General features: G+C 52.9%; 2 protein-coding genes and 1 long non-coding RNA gene across 16 annotated transcripts in view; 1 reads left to right on the top strand and 2 right to left on the bottom strand.

Moving 5' to 3' along the window:
- Window positions 1-112: 112 nt before the first annotated feature.
- On the top strand, window positions 113-3,341 carry LOC310887694. 2 transcript variants are annotated; one of them, XR_014575770.1, is made up of 2 exons: window positions 113-1,636; window positions 1,762-3,341. It is a non-coding gene; the product is annotated as an uncharacterized lncRNA (long non-coding RNA). The 2 variants fall into 2 exon arrangements; XR_014575771.1 differs by having other exon boundaries at window positions 1,759-3,341.
- On the bottom strand, window positions 2,947-6,012 carry CTSK (cathepsin K). The gene is made up of 8 exons (XM_083813868.1): window positions 5,857-6,012; window positions 4,960-5,086; window positions 4,632-4,754; window positions 4,361-4,516; window positions 4,064-4,282; window positions 3,805-3,970; window positions 3,585-3,690; window positions 2,947-3,505 (listed from the first exon to the last, which is right to left on the bottom strand). Exons 1-8 carry the CDS (start codon window positions 5,862-5,864, stop codon window positions 3,406-3,408), a joined length of 1,005 nt encoding a protein of 334 aa, XP_083669994.1. The 5' UTR covers window positions 5,865-6,012; the 3' UTR covers window positions 2,947-3,405.
- Window positions 6,013-9,025: 3,013 nt separating this feature from the next.
- ARNT (aryl hydrocarbon receptor nuclear translocator) overlaps window positions 9,026-15,116 on the bottom strand; it is a 28,250-nt gene continuing 22,159 nt past the window's right edge. For 5 of the 13 annotated variants that reach the window (XM_083813861.1, XM_083813850.1, XM_083813859.1 and 2 more), the window contains 8 exons: window positions 14,667-14,777; window positions 14,383-14,461; window positions 13,873-13,996; window positions 13,184-13,283; window positions 12,370-12,520; window positions 11,586-11,745; window positions 10,951-11,102; window positions 9,026-10,360 (listed from right to left, as the gene is read on the bottom strand). In XM_083813861.1, the coding sequence (XP_083669987.1) occupies window positions 10,271-10,360; window positions 10,951-11,102; window positions 11,586-11,745; window positions 12,370-12,520; window positions 13,184-13,283; window positions 13,873-13,996; window positions 14,383-14,461; window positions 14,667-14,777 (967 nt within the window). In that variant the 3' untranslated portion in view covers window positions 9,026-10,270. The remainder of the gene's footprint in view (window positions 10,361-10,950; window positions 11,103-11,585; window positions 11,746-12,369; window positions 12,521-13,183; window positions 13,284-13,872; window positions 13,997-14,382; window positions 14,462-14,666; window positions 14,778-15,116) is intronic. The other 8 variants (XM_083813862.1, XM_083813852.1, XM_083813854.1 and 5 more) reach the window with 4 other exon arrangements.

Raw genomic sequence — 15,116 nt, 5'->3', positions numbered from 1 at the left:
GATGGTTGTACCCTCCCCACACCCCCTCAAGGGGCTTTTTGCATTTCCACAAGCTAGGAGCTGCCCCGCCGTGCTCTGCCCAGGCCATACATCAGCTCAACCAAAGCAAGCAACAACAATAACAAAAAAAAAATCGCCCTTTTTTTTTTTTTCCTTCTCAGACCGGAAGATGTGGTTTAAACATGGCCACATTCCAGAGCTGAACCTGATGCATCTGTGGCTGGTCCCTGCTGCACTGCAGAGAGAACCGCATTTAATGCACATTAACTTGCAGGCAGCACAATCGGTCTGGAAACACAGCAGTGAGTGTCCTGGAAGCAGGGCTTCAGCTTGGAGCTTCACCGGCCCCCCCCAGAGGAGAGCGAGGCAGGAGGGCACATTCCTCTGCACCATGGGACGTAAAATGGCTGCAAGAAACCATCTTCTGCGAGAGGAGGAGGAAGCAGCACAGCATCACGGGAGCTTCAAGATTCAGCTGAGTCATTTTCTGAGAGACAGCTGCATCTGCTGGAGACTGCGAGAGAGCAACGACAGAGAGCCCTCCACCTAAATACTTTAAGTAATTCCCAAAAGATTTCCCCTTACTGGTGGATGTTGCTGGGGAGGGGGGAATGAAATGGTCATACTTGATGAGACACTTGGGCAAACCAACTGCAATCGCTCACAATTTCCGCTGCTCATCTGTAGAAATACACCTGGGTTCCTAAGAAAGGTAAGGCTAGCGCCAGATCCACACGTGCTTGATCTGCAGGGTGAGCAGTGGCATCTCAAGAGCTGGTCCCAGAGCTGGAGGCCCATCTAAATCTGTGGACAGGTTCCATAGCTAGCGACCCCACATCAGATCCCACAGTTCCTCACCAATCCGATGTAGCCCTCACTGCCAAAACACACACCTGAACTTTTGGAAGAAGGAAAAAAATAAAATTAGACAACAGGAAGTAACTGCTTCTTTCCCGTGCCATCCCTCCATCACTCCCGCTGGGTTTTTATTGTTGTTGTTAATACTGAACCCAATCTCTGCTACAACCCAGCTCATATTCCCTCCCCAACAGTCACAGGTTTTGCCAAACTTGCATCTTCTGGCAAAAAGGGAGGCTGAACTTTGACTGCCACCTTCTCACTGCCAGATGTTGCTGCCCCTAACTCTTCTTGGTGGGGGAAGCAGAGGGAAATGATTTTTTTTTCCTACACCCTGGAGCGTGTCAAAGCCACCAGGAAAATACCAGGCAAAGGTACATGAATTGTTTTTTGCATTCTAAAAATACGTATTTTGAAAAAGGCCTACCAAGGCCAGAAATGAGACCTGCAGGAGGAAGCCAATGCTTTTTTAGCCCAGCTCTGACATGAGAGCAAGGGAGTGCTGTTTAGAGAAATACCCACATTTTGTTTGTTTTTTAGTTGCTGAACATAGCTTTGCTGACATCACAAGTTTTTCTAGAGATGCAGCTATATGAGCAGGACTGTTGCATTTCAGCACTTTGTTGTTGTTGTTGTTTTCTTCTTCCACATTTTAAACAGTGAAAAAACATCCAGAGATGCACCGAAAGGTACTTTCAGACAAGCAGCAGTCCAGCTACAGCGATCCCTCGTGCTATGGCTCCAGAACAACGAGCTACACAGAAGCATTTTCACTGAGGTATGTCCATTGTGGTTTATAGGTCTTAATCAAGGGCCCATCACAATGCTTTTGCGATGGAGGTGGGCCCTTAAACACACCTAAAGAAAGCTGCCATGCACTTATAAGCTGTTTTATTCCAGCAGGATGGTATAAGGAGGTCAGAGAGCTGCCCAGAGCAGCTGCGCACTCACCTGCCCCAAAAGGAATTACATTCGCTCTCCAGGGGCATTACTGATGCCACCGATGCCTGTCACCAGGAATGAAGGCAACGTAAGTTAAACGCAAGTGAAAGTCAAAGCTGCAAAAAATATACATTCAGTAAAGGCAGGCTGCGAGAAGGGAAGCACAGCCCTTTGTTGTGCTTCCCTGGAAGATGCACCCACTTGGTGCAGGAGGAAGGTGGGCGGGCTGGCTGGCACCCATGCAGGCAGGGACCGTCCCTACACTGGCACCGGTGTCCTGCAGCACAGCTTGATCAGCCTGACGTACCTGGAGCAGGAGCTGCCCACGCCACTAGGTCATAGGCAACACACACCATCCTGGCTAAGGCAGGAAAGGGGAAAACGCACGAGATACTGTACAACATCCCTGCAAGAGACCTGGTGAGGTTCAGACACTACGGCTGCAAGTCCCTTGTGGGCACAACCAGCCCAGTTAGCAGAGCAGCCACTTCCCTGCTGGTCTGGGGGGAAAGCAGCACACCTGCATTCACCATATGCTGAGGTTTGCTTTGTACATCAGAGGAGCATACCATAAAAACAAGAAAAAAAAGCTCATTTTTAAATTTCTATTTTTTGTGTAAATTTCTAAAGCAAATATCACCTTGCCATCCTGTTAGGGCTCACCGTGAGCTTTGCTGCAGCCATTTTTGCAATTTGTTTCATTTCATTCAGGAGCACTTGGGTTTCATTTGGGGGGGGGGGGGGGGGGGGGGGGTGATGTGGGGTTTGGGCTGCAAAACACCGCCCAGTCCTGGCATGGACATTCACCCTGAAGCCAAGGCGCTGCAGCCTGCACCAGCTGCTTATTTCTAATTCTGCTTTCTTTCTGCTCCTTTGGTCTCCCCCCATTTCTTCAGCCTGCTGCAGGAGTCCTGCAAAAACAGAGGAGATCTTTCCCATCTCCAGCCAACAGAGGAACCAGGCCCTGCTTTTTCCTGTTCTAAGGCCACCAGCATTTCATGGTCCCCTTGGTGGCAGCAGCCCCTTCTGTCCTGCTTCATCCCAGCCAGCTCCAACCCCAACCACTCCGGGAGGGAAGGGCTCCCCCCCCCCAGCAGCCCCTTCTCACCACTGTGCCAAGGCAGCACAGAGCAAATCAGACTGAGCTTTATTCCCAACAGTGTTTATTTTAAAAATATAATCATATTTTCCACAGCCCCCTGGGATGCAGGGGGAGATGGACAGGAGGGCCAGATCCACACCCTCGGCACAGGGAGGTCCGTGTCTGGCTCACAGAGGCAGAGACCGGCACCAGGCCAGTTTGCACAATTGTCTCCAGACAGATCAGCCTCCCTGGAGCTGACCAAGCCTGGCCCCAAGCATCCACTGCTCCAGGAAGGTGGCATCGGGCACACATCATGCTGATGGGGCCTGGGGTGAGCTGATGGCAGCGTTTCTCTGTGGCTGGGGACTTGCCCCTCACCTGGGTGAGATTTCTCATGGGGAAGCAGCAACTCCCCTGGAGCGACAGCAGCTTCGCAGACCGAGAACGAAAGGTGTGAGTCTGAAGACAGAAGCAGGGCAGGGCAGCCTGATGGGCGCAGGAAGGGAGCGGGCTGGGAGCTCTCACATCTTGGGGAAGCTGGCAAGATTGGCGATGCCACAGGCGTTGTTCATGTTGCGTGCCAGGAGCACGTAGCCTTTGTTGCCCCACTCCTCACCCCAGCTGCAGCACGAGAAGGAACAGCCTGAGCCACCAGCAAAGACTAGGCAAACCCTGACCCAGAAAATCTGTCCCATCATACCTGTTCTTGATGATCCAGTGCTTGGTGCCCTTCTGCGTGCCATAGCCCACCGCTAGCACCGCATGGTTGATGTTTTCAGCATTACAACTCTCATCATAATACACACCTAGGGGACAGGACCGGTGATCACACTTGGGACAAACCACCTGGCTCTGCCTCAGTTTCCCTAGGCTGATAATGATCTGGCCCCCAACAGAGCAGGGGTTCCCCCGACTCTCACCCCGGCTGTAGAACTGGAAGGAGGGCAGGCTGGCGTCGATGCCCACAGAGACAGGTCCAATCCTGGCTACAGCCCTCTTCAAAGCTTTCTCATTGCCTTCAGGAATTTCCCGATAGCCACGGCACTTGGCCGCCTTTCCGGTGGGGCTGTACATGCAGCTCTCATCCTGCACAGAACCAGCAGGGGCCAGGTGAGAAGGGGATGGGGAGGGCAGCCTGGAGGGGTGGGGGTGACCCAACCCAGCCTCCCAGACCCTGACCTGGCCAATGTAGGGGTAGGCATCCTCCGAGTCTATGCCGCGGTTCTGCCGGACGTATTCAAAGGCGTTGGTCATGTAGCCACCACCGCAGCCGTTGTTGTTGGCCACGCAGTCCACCAGGTTTTGAGGGCTGAGCGAGAGCAGCTTCCCCGTCTTCCGCTTCAGCTGCCCCTCCAGCGCGCCCACCGAGCTGAAGGCCCAGCACGAGCCGCACTGACCCTATGGGGACGCAACGGGTAACGGCAGGGAGCTGACGCACGCTGGGCACCCCAGCACCCCCAGGGGCACCCCACTCACCTGGTTCTTGACAGGAGTCACGTAGCCCTTCCTCCTCCAGTCCACAGCAGCAGGGGCTCTGTCAGTCCAGTCAGGGATGTAGAGCGTCTCATTGCGGTGTGGGCGGCTGTGGGGAACCTTCAGGCCCGTCATTGTCCTCACCACCTCCTCGCTGGTCTGGGGAAGGAGCCGAAGCAGGTGGGTGCAGCCGTAGGGCTGCTGGGCAGAGCACCCAAGGGCGCTCTGACTGCCCCCTCTCTCCCACCCCATCACTGGCCCCTCAGTGACTCACCATGTCACCCAGGTGGTTCATGGCCAGCTCAAAGGTATGGACACCCAGTGTATGCTCCAGGTTGTGAGTGTTGATGTACTTGAGGTTCTTCTCCCAGATCAGCCTCCGTGCCACCTCATCCGCCTGCGCCGTGGGGTGAGACGGTGTTGGGACACAGCACAGGATGAATGGGTCCTGCCCATGTCCCCCTGCCACCATGGGGACTCACTCCACTGCTTCACACCCCAACCCCATGCAATGTCACCTCCCTAAGGATCTGTCACCCCATTCCCCACGTAGCCCCAGTAACCTCCAGGGTCCAGTCCCCTCCTGTGGGGCTCTGCCGTACCTCACCATTGTACTGCTTGCGGTAGGTTTTCTTCCACAGGTCCCACTGGATATCCAACGCCCGCTCAGGGTGCAGCTGGGCCACCACCGTGGGGACAAACAGGGCCAGCAGTGTGGGCCACCACATCCTGGGGGAGAGACAGACACTGTGGGATGGGGACAGAGGCCACCTGAGTCTGGCAGTGCTGGAAGGGGAGGACAGGACCCTGTGCATATCCCAGTTCCAGGCAATAGTCCCTGTGATGGTGCTGGAAGGGACCCAAACCCTGTGGCCACAGCAGCGTCAGGCTGTAGGGGACTGGGACCCTGCGACCACCCTGTTAAGGAGTGGTGGGAGACCAGCACCGTCCCCATGGGGACCAGGACCCCCAGGCCATGCTGCTGTCAGGCCGGGGGGGACCAGGACCCAGTGCCCGCCCTGTTTTCCAGGCCAGGGCCCTGCCGCAGGCAAGCGCTGGCTGCATGCAGGCATCACATGAGCGGGGGCAGCTGGTTCCCATTACAGCCCTGCTGAAGCCTTCCCCACAACCTCCAGCTCCACCAGGGCTCCCCAGACCCCAGGGAACCCGGGTCCGGGGGTGCAGGCTGGAGGAAACCAGGAGCCCTGCCCCCCCGGTTGCTTTAACCATTAAGACCCTCAAGTCCTCTTTCTTGCCAGGCCCCCAGGGCAGAGCAGGGGACACCAGCCCAAGAGTGCAGCCCCCACCCCCACTCCCTGCTCCGTGCCTCAGTTTCCCGTTTTGTAACCCTAACAGGGAGGGTCCTGAGGTTGCCACGTAGGGCAACATTTCCACCCGTCCCTGCTGGGCTCCCTTTCCCTGGAGGGCAGGAGCCACCCACGTGTCCCAGCAGCACCCTGACAGGCCCCGGGCCGCCTGCGGGACCCTCACCCACTTACCCCAGCATCCTGTCCTGCTGTCAGTGGGAGCGTGCTGCAGCCTGCGCTGGGGATGCAGCTGCCGCATCCACGGCTCTTTTATGCCGCTGGATTGAGGAAGTTGGAGGCAGCTGGAAAATTTTGGCAGTCGCCTGGGTCTGCACAGCGTTGGAGAGAAGGAGGAAACGGGGGGGGGAGAAGGGGGGTTATGGCAAAAGCTCTCTCCTGGCTTCACGTGATGCTGTAGGGCAGAGCTGAGTCAGCCCCAGCCTGGGGACCGGCAGCTCTGGATCCGTCCCTAGGGGCACCCTGCTGCCCCGCTGGAGACCCCTGAGCCAGTCCAGCACCCCAGGGAGGGCTGAGCACCCGCTTGCTTCAGGAGCGGCGTTAGGCCTGAGTAGTTCGGGGTCACTGTGCAGTGCCTGGAGCACGCAGCACAGGGCCCCAGCTCTGCCTGTGGCTGCTCTCCCTGGGACCTCCTGCTGGGGCAGGATTTGGGCCACCCCGAGCACCCAGCCCCCGCTGGGGGGGACAGGTCTGGGAGAGCTGCGGCCCCATGGCCCAGCCTAGCATCCAGGCAGCACAGCCATGGGGAAGCAGGGCCAGACGGTGCTTTCTGCCGTGACTGTCACCCCATCATGTGGCTCCCATGGGGACGAGTCAGAAAACCCTCCTTATTCACATTCCAGAGGGCCCTGCTGTGACGCCACCATCCCCTGTGCCTGCATTCACCACCCCTGTCCCCACAGGCCCCCACAGGGACAGCTTCACCCAAACAGGGATGAACCATCCCAGGGCCACGCTAGGAGCAGAGGGCACTGTGAGGACGGGGGCTGCACTGCGTCCATGCCACCCGTCCCCCAAGGCTCCCCCCAGGGTCCCCAGAGGGAGGGACCCGCATCCTCCGCCACCGCCCCTGCCCCCCCCCAAGTGCACCCTCCCCAGCCGCTGAGAAGCGGGGGCTGAATCAGACCAGAGCTCTGCCACGCATTCATCCCCCCCCTCCCCGCAGGCAGCCCCAAGCACGGGGCCTTGACTCGTCCACATGTGATCGAGCCACGAACCAGCCGAGGAGCCCAACCCCACAGCCCCAGCACACTCGGGGCCGCGCTCCTCTGCCCCAACCTCCGCCAGGCAGGGGCTGCAGATGGGTCAGGGGCAAGGAGGGCTAACGGGGGGGGCACCCTCCCCAGCTGCAGGAAGGGCAAGACGATCCGATCCTCGCAGGCCACAGCCAGGCTCCAACACGAGCCAGCAGATCACAAGGGCTGCTAATGGGTTCCAGACCACGATCTGCAAGCAATTAAAGAGGGGGGAGGGCAAGGAAGGGAAGAGCTCAGGGAAAGGCAGCAGGTAGGTGCCCGATTCCTCCGCACTGGCCTGGCACTGCGGCTAGGCTCAGGAAGGGGATTTGGGGCAACCCTGACAGGGGCACAGCCCCAGGGCAAAAGCTGGAGGTGGTAGAGGGGAGGCAAGCAAGGAGGCAGCAATAACACAGAGCTCTGAAAAAAGGGAAAATATCTTGTTGTAAAATCTCTGCTACATATAATCATCTGCAACCCCTGCACCAACACAGAGCCCTGGGCCCAAAACAAGCCCCCAGAGAGGAGATTTGGCTCCTGCCTGCCCCAAGCAATTGTATGACAAAACACCCCCCCCACACACATTGAGAAATAATACAGTTATCAAAACAGGACATGATGGAACCACCTCTCCCCCAGCTGTCCCACCATGCCCCCTGCCCTCCCCGGCTCTGTCCCTCGAGCAGCACGAGGAAGGGCACAGGTGCCAAAACCCAACCAGCCCCTTGCCACTCCTGGTCCTGAGCTGCTGCCAGCACCACAGCCAGGCCAACATTTCCCAACAGACTTGGCATTTTTTTCCCCAGCAGGCTTGGCATTTGCTGGCTGCTCAGCCTATTTTCCCCAGCTGCTCGAATTGTCCATGGCAGGACCTGAAACCAGGGGTCTGCAGCAGTGTCACCACCGGAGCTTAGATGCCCATGGGCAGGAGTGAAGGGAGAGACACGCTCTTAGCCTGGGGAGATACAGACCTGACAGTTTTGGCTTTTTCTCCATGCAGCCCCCAACCTCCTGATGCGTTCAGGGGTGGGTTCAAAGCACCAGCAGCAAGTTCAGCCCCCACTGCTGCCCTGGGACAGAGCTCAACAGCTGGAAATCAGTCTGGAAAGTATCAGAGCTGTAGCTTCACAAAAGGTCAAGTTCCCCTCCAATACACAGGGCTTGATTGACGTAGAAACAAGAATTTTCCTTCTCTTTTGGCAGGAAAGTGCTGATCCATTCTCCATCTGGTCAGGTCAGAACAGCTTCACCACTGGAGGACGGTGTGGTTCAATGCTGGTCCTTCACAGACCCCCTTTGCACTGCAACACGCACCACGAGCTCAAGTACAAACATTTGGGACAGTTCACACCACACTACTTCACAAAACAGACCTCCTCTAAGCCTGAGGGAACTGCAGCCTAACAGCCAGGGAACCGGCAAGAGAGACAGCATGGGGCACGATGGGCTGCTGCAGGCAAAGAGGGACCCAACACAGTTATTGCTGGTAAGAGTTTTCCTGGGTAAAAAAAAAAGGATGGGGATGGATCAAGGGAGGTTTCCCAGCTCCGTAATAGGAGGTTTGCATTTTTCATAGGTAATTTTGAAGCAAAAATTCAAGTCTTCCTTTCCCAACAAAGGCAGGAGGGAAAAAAAAGGTTCTGCTCTACTACCAAGAGGAACTTTTCTGTCTCTTTGCAAATACTGAAATTCATTTTTACTTTACCGTAACACAAATGTTTCACTCAAAGCCTTCCCCATATGGACGTTATCTGCTAGGTAAGTCTCCAAAATCTGCTTTTTGGAGGTTCTCTCCTCACCACTGAGACCTGAAAGTCACCACAACCCTTCCTTGCACCACACCAAAGAGGATGCCATTCCACAGGGGGGTCTCACCAACATGCAGGGAGGAGGGAGAAATGCCCAGCAGACTTCATCCAAAACAAAACCAGGTTTCCGGGAAATATTCATGTTCTTTCCCCACTGCAGTTACGCTGTTTCCTTCCAAGTCAAACTCCACAATGAACAAATTCTCCAGTTGAAATTTAAGCACGACTTGCCATCACAGGGGGAATCAAACTGTTCTTCCAGACCCTACACACCCTGAGGAGAGCAAGACTTGCCACAAGTTTTTCTGCTGAAGAAGCCAGCAGATACAAAGTCAAGATTTATTATTATTATTTTTAAATCATTCTGATCCCTGTTCTCCTGCTCTCCTCCATTTTGTGATTTGGCAACAGTGTCACTACATAGCAGGATTTTTTCTTTAAGACTGTGCATGTAAGAGTGAACACTGCTGTTCAGAGCATGTAGTGAAAAATGCAGTTTCCCAGCCAGTTCCTGAATGAATCCAGGGCCTCTGTGCAGGGAACCAGACATCCAGCTCCAAAATAAAGGTGAGAAACTTGATCTAGAAGTGGTACAGTTGCATGGAAAGTGCAGAGCAGTCCAATCCATCCCATCCCTCCACCCCACCTCAACAACAAAAAAAAATTGAAACATTAGTTCATGACAGCATGAAACCATCAGCTGCAAAACTGATGCATCAAGAAAAAAGCTACATACATAATATTTTTATGGCTCGTAACTATCCTGTCATTCACATGAATGACTGGGCCCCGAGAGAGTTTACGGGTCACACTGGCAACAGAGGCCCATACTGATTGCACAGTTCACAGAAAAGATGGTGTCCAAACACACACCAACATGCCTGCGAACGTGGCAATCTAAATAAAGCACCCCGGACTGGAGACACTGTAACAACCTTCCAGAGACATCAAAGCTTCCTCCAGTAGATGACTCCTGACAAGAAAGCTTGCTTTTGACAAAGATTCTTACCCAAGCGTCCTCCAGACTTGTGTTATACAGAGTTAACACTTGGAAGAGTTTCTTACAATATTTAAAAAGTTACAATACTTTGTTTTGTGTTTTATAGAAAAGAGGCACGATATAGAAGGTTGAAATAAAACGGTATGAGCCACCTTATGAGTTCTGGGGTAAGGGGCAGGCTGTCTGCAATCCAGACTGGAATCCCCCCTAGCAACCCAGTATGCTGAACAAAAACTGCTCACAAGCAGCTCCAGAAACGTGGGGCCATCAGTCAATGAGCACAGCTGCTCTCACAGAACTCTAGTGCTCCTCAATCCTCCTGGCAAACAGTCCTCACTGCCAGCACCGCACAGAGGAGATGCCCGAAACCACAGCATCGTCTTCCTGCACAGGCCATCCATCCTCCAGGCTGTCAGGCAGAGCTTTGCCTCCAGAAGGTTGGAAGTGTTTAGAAAGTTCAGCAGTCTTTGAAAAAAAGACTTAGGTGTTTTCCTTTACACACGGATATTATATATAGCTATAGTTTGCTTTCCCCAGGACTTGTTTTATTCTGAAAAAGAAGGGAATATATTCAATTCTGGGAACTCTTCATTGTTGTAGTTGGGTCCTTGGTCTCCCAGCATTGTCAGCATGTCCTGTGAGGATATAAGAACAGGGTTATATCTGGACTAGGACAGCACATTGGTAATTTAGTCACAGATGAGTTTGTTAGAGGAGGTACTGCAGACAAAGATGTCGACTTCCCTCTCAAGGGCACATAAGGCTTGTGCCCGAGGTTGCAGGAGAACAGTGAATTTAAATCACAAGCACTGACTGTACTGACTCCCTTTTGAAAACAGGGAGCACCATCTCACAGGAAGAGTACGAACTCCAGAGTTATCTTCACTTTATGTGGTTTTGCAGATTTTTGTATTCTTTTTGTTGGTGGTGGTTTTAGTTTTTGTAAGTTATAGCTAGAAGGATTAATTCAGCTGCAAAACTGGCAGAGCTTTGCGCTGATTCTGTAACACATCAAAACACAAAGCCAGTCCAGCCAAGGCATCTCTGCCCTCTGCTTCCTGGTTCCAACTCCACCAGGTTACTCAGAAGTTTGAGACCTCACCAGATATTGAACAGGGACAAGATGCCAGCACTTCAGCCCACACTTAAGCAAACACCATTCATCCCCACAACTTTGGCCTTCACCAGTCCTCACGCAGGAGGTTAAAAAAAAGCACCATCTTACTGAGAAGACCTCAGGCTGGCTTGGCTGCGGCTGCTGCACGTGCTGCTCCCCAGATGGCGGGCCATGGTGCTGTCCTTGCCACTGCGGCCACATTCCCACACCTTCTGTTGCCCGTGTCTGGAATGGAGTGGGGGTCTGCGCTGCCTCTGTTGCTGTTCAAGAGGGAACAAGCCAGCAAGTATTTCTAGGTGCAACCTGGGGTTTTTAGTATTTCAAAGTGTGCAACTCATTTGTGGTGTCTAGCTGTTACACTGGGAACAGGGTGAGATCTCCCCTCTAGGGAGAGCCACTAAACTGTCAGATGCATTAAAGCATTTGTCTGCTTCTGCCCATCTACGGGGCAGAACAACAGATGCAGGTGTCCAGGAAGGGTTTGTTTTCTCACACTTAGCCTTAAAATCGAAAATCATCTGCCCAGGACCCTCACACTATGCCTACTGTTAATTCTGTTAAGGGCAGCATCTGCCAAAGCAAGAATTTAGCTGTGCTCTTAACATCTGGGCTTTCTGAACGTACAACAAATGCTGTAGAGCACTATCACATCAAGACAGTATCTGACTGATGCACCCAGCTCTATTCTGATGAGATTTTGTTGGTACTCCACCAACCTCCCCAGCCCCACAAGCTGTACTCACTGAAGCCAGTGCCACGGCTAGCAAGGTTTGGGTAAGCGGTCCCGCTGGGGGAAGCTGTAGAGCCAGGTGCTGTCATTGGGCTGAAGGAGGACGGGGTGCCTTGGAAAGCCCCCATGCTGAATGAAGGGGGCCGAGTCTTCACTGTTTGGGATGCCACTTGCTGAAAGACAACGAGAAATGGGAGAGGAAGGAGAGATCCTGTTATTTTCACCCTGATCTTAACTACGGTGAGAAGTTGCTGGACTGGCCTAGCTTCACACCTAATGACCTGTCTCCAAAGGAGAAAGTACGTGCACAGAGTATGTCCCCTTCCATTCTTGCCCATATGCCCTAAACTGTGCCAAAGAGCTCTTCAATGCAAAGTGCTTATCTTTGCCTGCATTTGCACAGCACCTAATGCAACAAGAAGCTGACAATGATGGGAAAGGAGAAGAAGGGTCTTGAAGAGTACTTCAAGCACTCAAAGCAGCAAACACATTCCCTCTCATCTCTCCTTCCTCTAATATTTCCACTGAGAAAATACTAGAAAGGAGCTAATTAAAACCAACAACTATGGTGAGGTGTGGGGCAAAGTGGAGAGCACAGCGTAGCCCAGCAATTCATCCCAACAGCCATTGGCACTGCAACTCTTCAAGCCATTCAAATACCAATGTGGGCAGTAAGAAGTGCTCAACATACAGCACTGCGCTGCTAGCGAGTTAAAGCAGGTTGATTCATGCTGATGAGAAGGGCCTGTGGCATAGCGGGAGCTCAGGGCTTGCACTGAGGGTTCAGACTTTGCTACCTGGGGTGTGAACGGTGGCCGAGTCCCCGGAGCCCAGTTGGTTCCGCTGACCTGAGCAGGGTTGGAGTGGCGTGAAATCTGTGCTAAGATCCGGCCTGCTGATGAGGGCTGTTGCTGAATAATGTTCACAGAAGGTACCATGCTGCTGCTCCTGGAAGAAGGAAGAGGCACTCAGAAGGATGCTAGGTATCACATACAGGACAAGCAAGCAAAAACGCTATCCATGCAAGTTACTGGTAGGGGAAAGTGAGCCCAGTAACATGGAGTAACTTTGCTCACATGCCAGTGTTCAACATGTTGCCCTGCTGCAGACAGCTGGCAGGAGCTGCTGGGTTTGTGAGCATGACTACTCTCACCCAGTTCAATTCTTAGACTACAGCCTAGGCACGTCCAAGAGGTATAGCTACCCCACAGGTAAGCTTCAGTAAGCAGAACAGCAGAGGGATATCAAGAAAAAAGTCTGAGGAGGTGATGATGAGGTGAGGACTTGTACAGCAGAGGAGATGCTGGGCCAACTGAGGAGGGCCCCCTCAAAGCTCCTGGACCTCTGACCAAGAGCCAAGTGGCACCAGACAGTAGAGCAGGGGTGCAGAAGCCCCTGTCTCCCCACCCCTCACAGGGAAAGAGGCCTGGATGGGCTCCCCCTGTATTTTCTGTGCACACTATGTAGGAATGTATGGACAATCACTGCCATGCAGACTGGGGCTGAGAGTCCGCATCTTTTGCGGAGGGAGGCACAAACTGAACTGCAACAACTGCAGGACAAGATAAAGTTAACTCGAGGCCATTCAATGCACAGCACAGGAAGCCTCACCTGAAGTTCTCGGCAGGCCGTGATGGAGTAAAAGTGTTTCCCTGTGGAAAGATGGGCTGGTTGGCAGGGACTGTGCTGGCAGGAATGGCTTTGTTCTGGTCTGTGGAGAGAAGTCAAGAGAGTCACCAGTAGGAACAGGGACAGAGAATGAGCCAGCAAGAGACATGCCTATGTGAAGGAAGACTGTTTTGAGCCAAAGCGTCGTATGTGACTGTTCCTTATCCAGACACGGACTCCAGATGCTTTTATAAAATCCCATTTAATTTGATTTCCTCTCCATTTTCTAATAAACTTAGTATTAAGGTCTGCTGGGGATAAAGCATCCACTATATTCTCTGCTCAGACTAGGAATTATCTCTGGGGACAAACATAAAAGATCAGGCTAAGGCAAGCAGTCTGATACACAGCTGGAAACAATTTATCACCCACCCCCTTCCCACACCTCTCCAGCAACAAACTGGCTGCAGGACAACAGTGTCACAACAGCACGTTCGGGTACACAGGAGTTATTCACTCAGTATCGAAGTCACCACTGTTCTGCAAGACCTGGGCTGCCACAACAGAGTCATGCTGAACCTCTGCCTCCAGAACTGCTCTGCATGACAGCAAAGAGCACTTGAATCAGAACTGAAATTGGATAAACATGCACCATGCCCCCAGACACATCTCACAAGCCCAGCATTCCCTACCTGTATTGATACTGCTGTAGATTTCACTGAACCTTGGGTCCCTCTCCTGATTAAAAAGGCTCTCTGCTTTCTCCAACGGCTTGCTGTGTTCTGGGCCAGCAGCAGTCACAGGCTGAACAGGAACCTGGAAGCAGGTACAAGTGTGAGCCATTAGTACATCAGGCACAAAGAAAGTCAGCAAGCAAGGAGAACAGCTGAGGGCTCTGTACACAAAGACCTCACATGCAGGAGGCCACGCTGCTCTCCTGACTCCTAGGTGTTTTTATCAGGACAGCACGGCCGTTTCAGGCTGGCAGAGAACTGACACAGACAATAGTGAGGAGGGTCCAACAAGGGTAGATGAAAATTGAGCAAGCAGATCTGCAGAACTCAGGTCAGAATATTTTCCTATCCAAGTTTCCAACAATCTCAAATCAGTCTTATGTGGCCACCTTTAAAGCCCCAGCGAAATGCAATTTAAATATGCAGGACAAAAAATATAAGGAGTAACTGAAACCCCTATAGATTTACCTGTGAGTGGTCGTAACCAGACAGACTCTCTCTTCCTGGGACCACCTCCAACTCTGTCTGTTGTGGCGGCTGCTGCTGCCTAAAATAGAAAGTGTCTGTAACAGGAGAATAGTGTCTGCTAAAAACGATTGCCAAGGAAACAGATACTCTGTGGTTACACCAATGATTCAATAGCCCAGAGGAGTTCATTGCTGCAGAGAGGAAAGTTTGGGTAGGAAGGCTATTTGACAGGAGGGCAGAACCAGCAAGAGAGGCACGGTAAAAGGAGCTGAGCACCTCCTGACCTTGAGGGCAGCTGTGCTGTGCCCATCTCCAGGGGAAGACTGACGCTCTGCCCCAGCTGGGGCCTCTGCATTGAGTTTGAAAGGGCAGGCCGAGATTCCTGGCTTGAGTTCCTTAAAGCAAAGGAGAAAAACATATATATTTAAAAAATACCAAATGAAAGCAAACAGCTGGCTACTGCTTGTAGGAGAACTTGTCTGTCTCAGACAGGACTGGAAGCCATTTTTGCAAAGCCTATTCAAGTGAAGGATCCTTCCACTCAACTTCCATCGTCTCTGAAAGGGGTGGTGGTGATCATGTAATACAATGCTAACGGCTGTGAGCCAGATGGCTGTCTGCCCCCTTCAACTCAGTCACTGAGCAGGGGAACAATTAATAACCTATGCCAGAAGCTTGGCCAGTTCTGCATCACTGTTAAAGCACAAGCACAGGTTGGGGGGGGGCTAAAAACC

This window comes from Anser anser (genome assembly GCF_964211835.1).
Source record: "Anser anser genome assembly, chromosome: 28".
Lineage (NCBI taxonomy): Eukaryota > Metazoa > Chordata > Aves > Anseriformes > Anatidae > Anser > Anser anser.
Note: the sequence above shows the minus strand (reverse complement) of the source record. Positions and strands in the feature narration are given on the sequence as shown.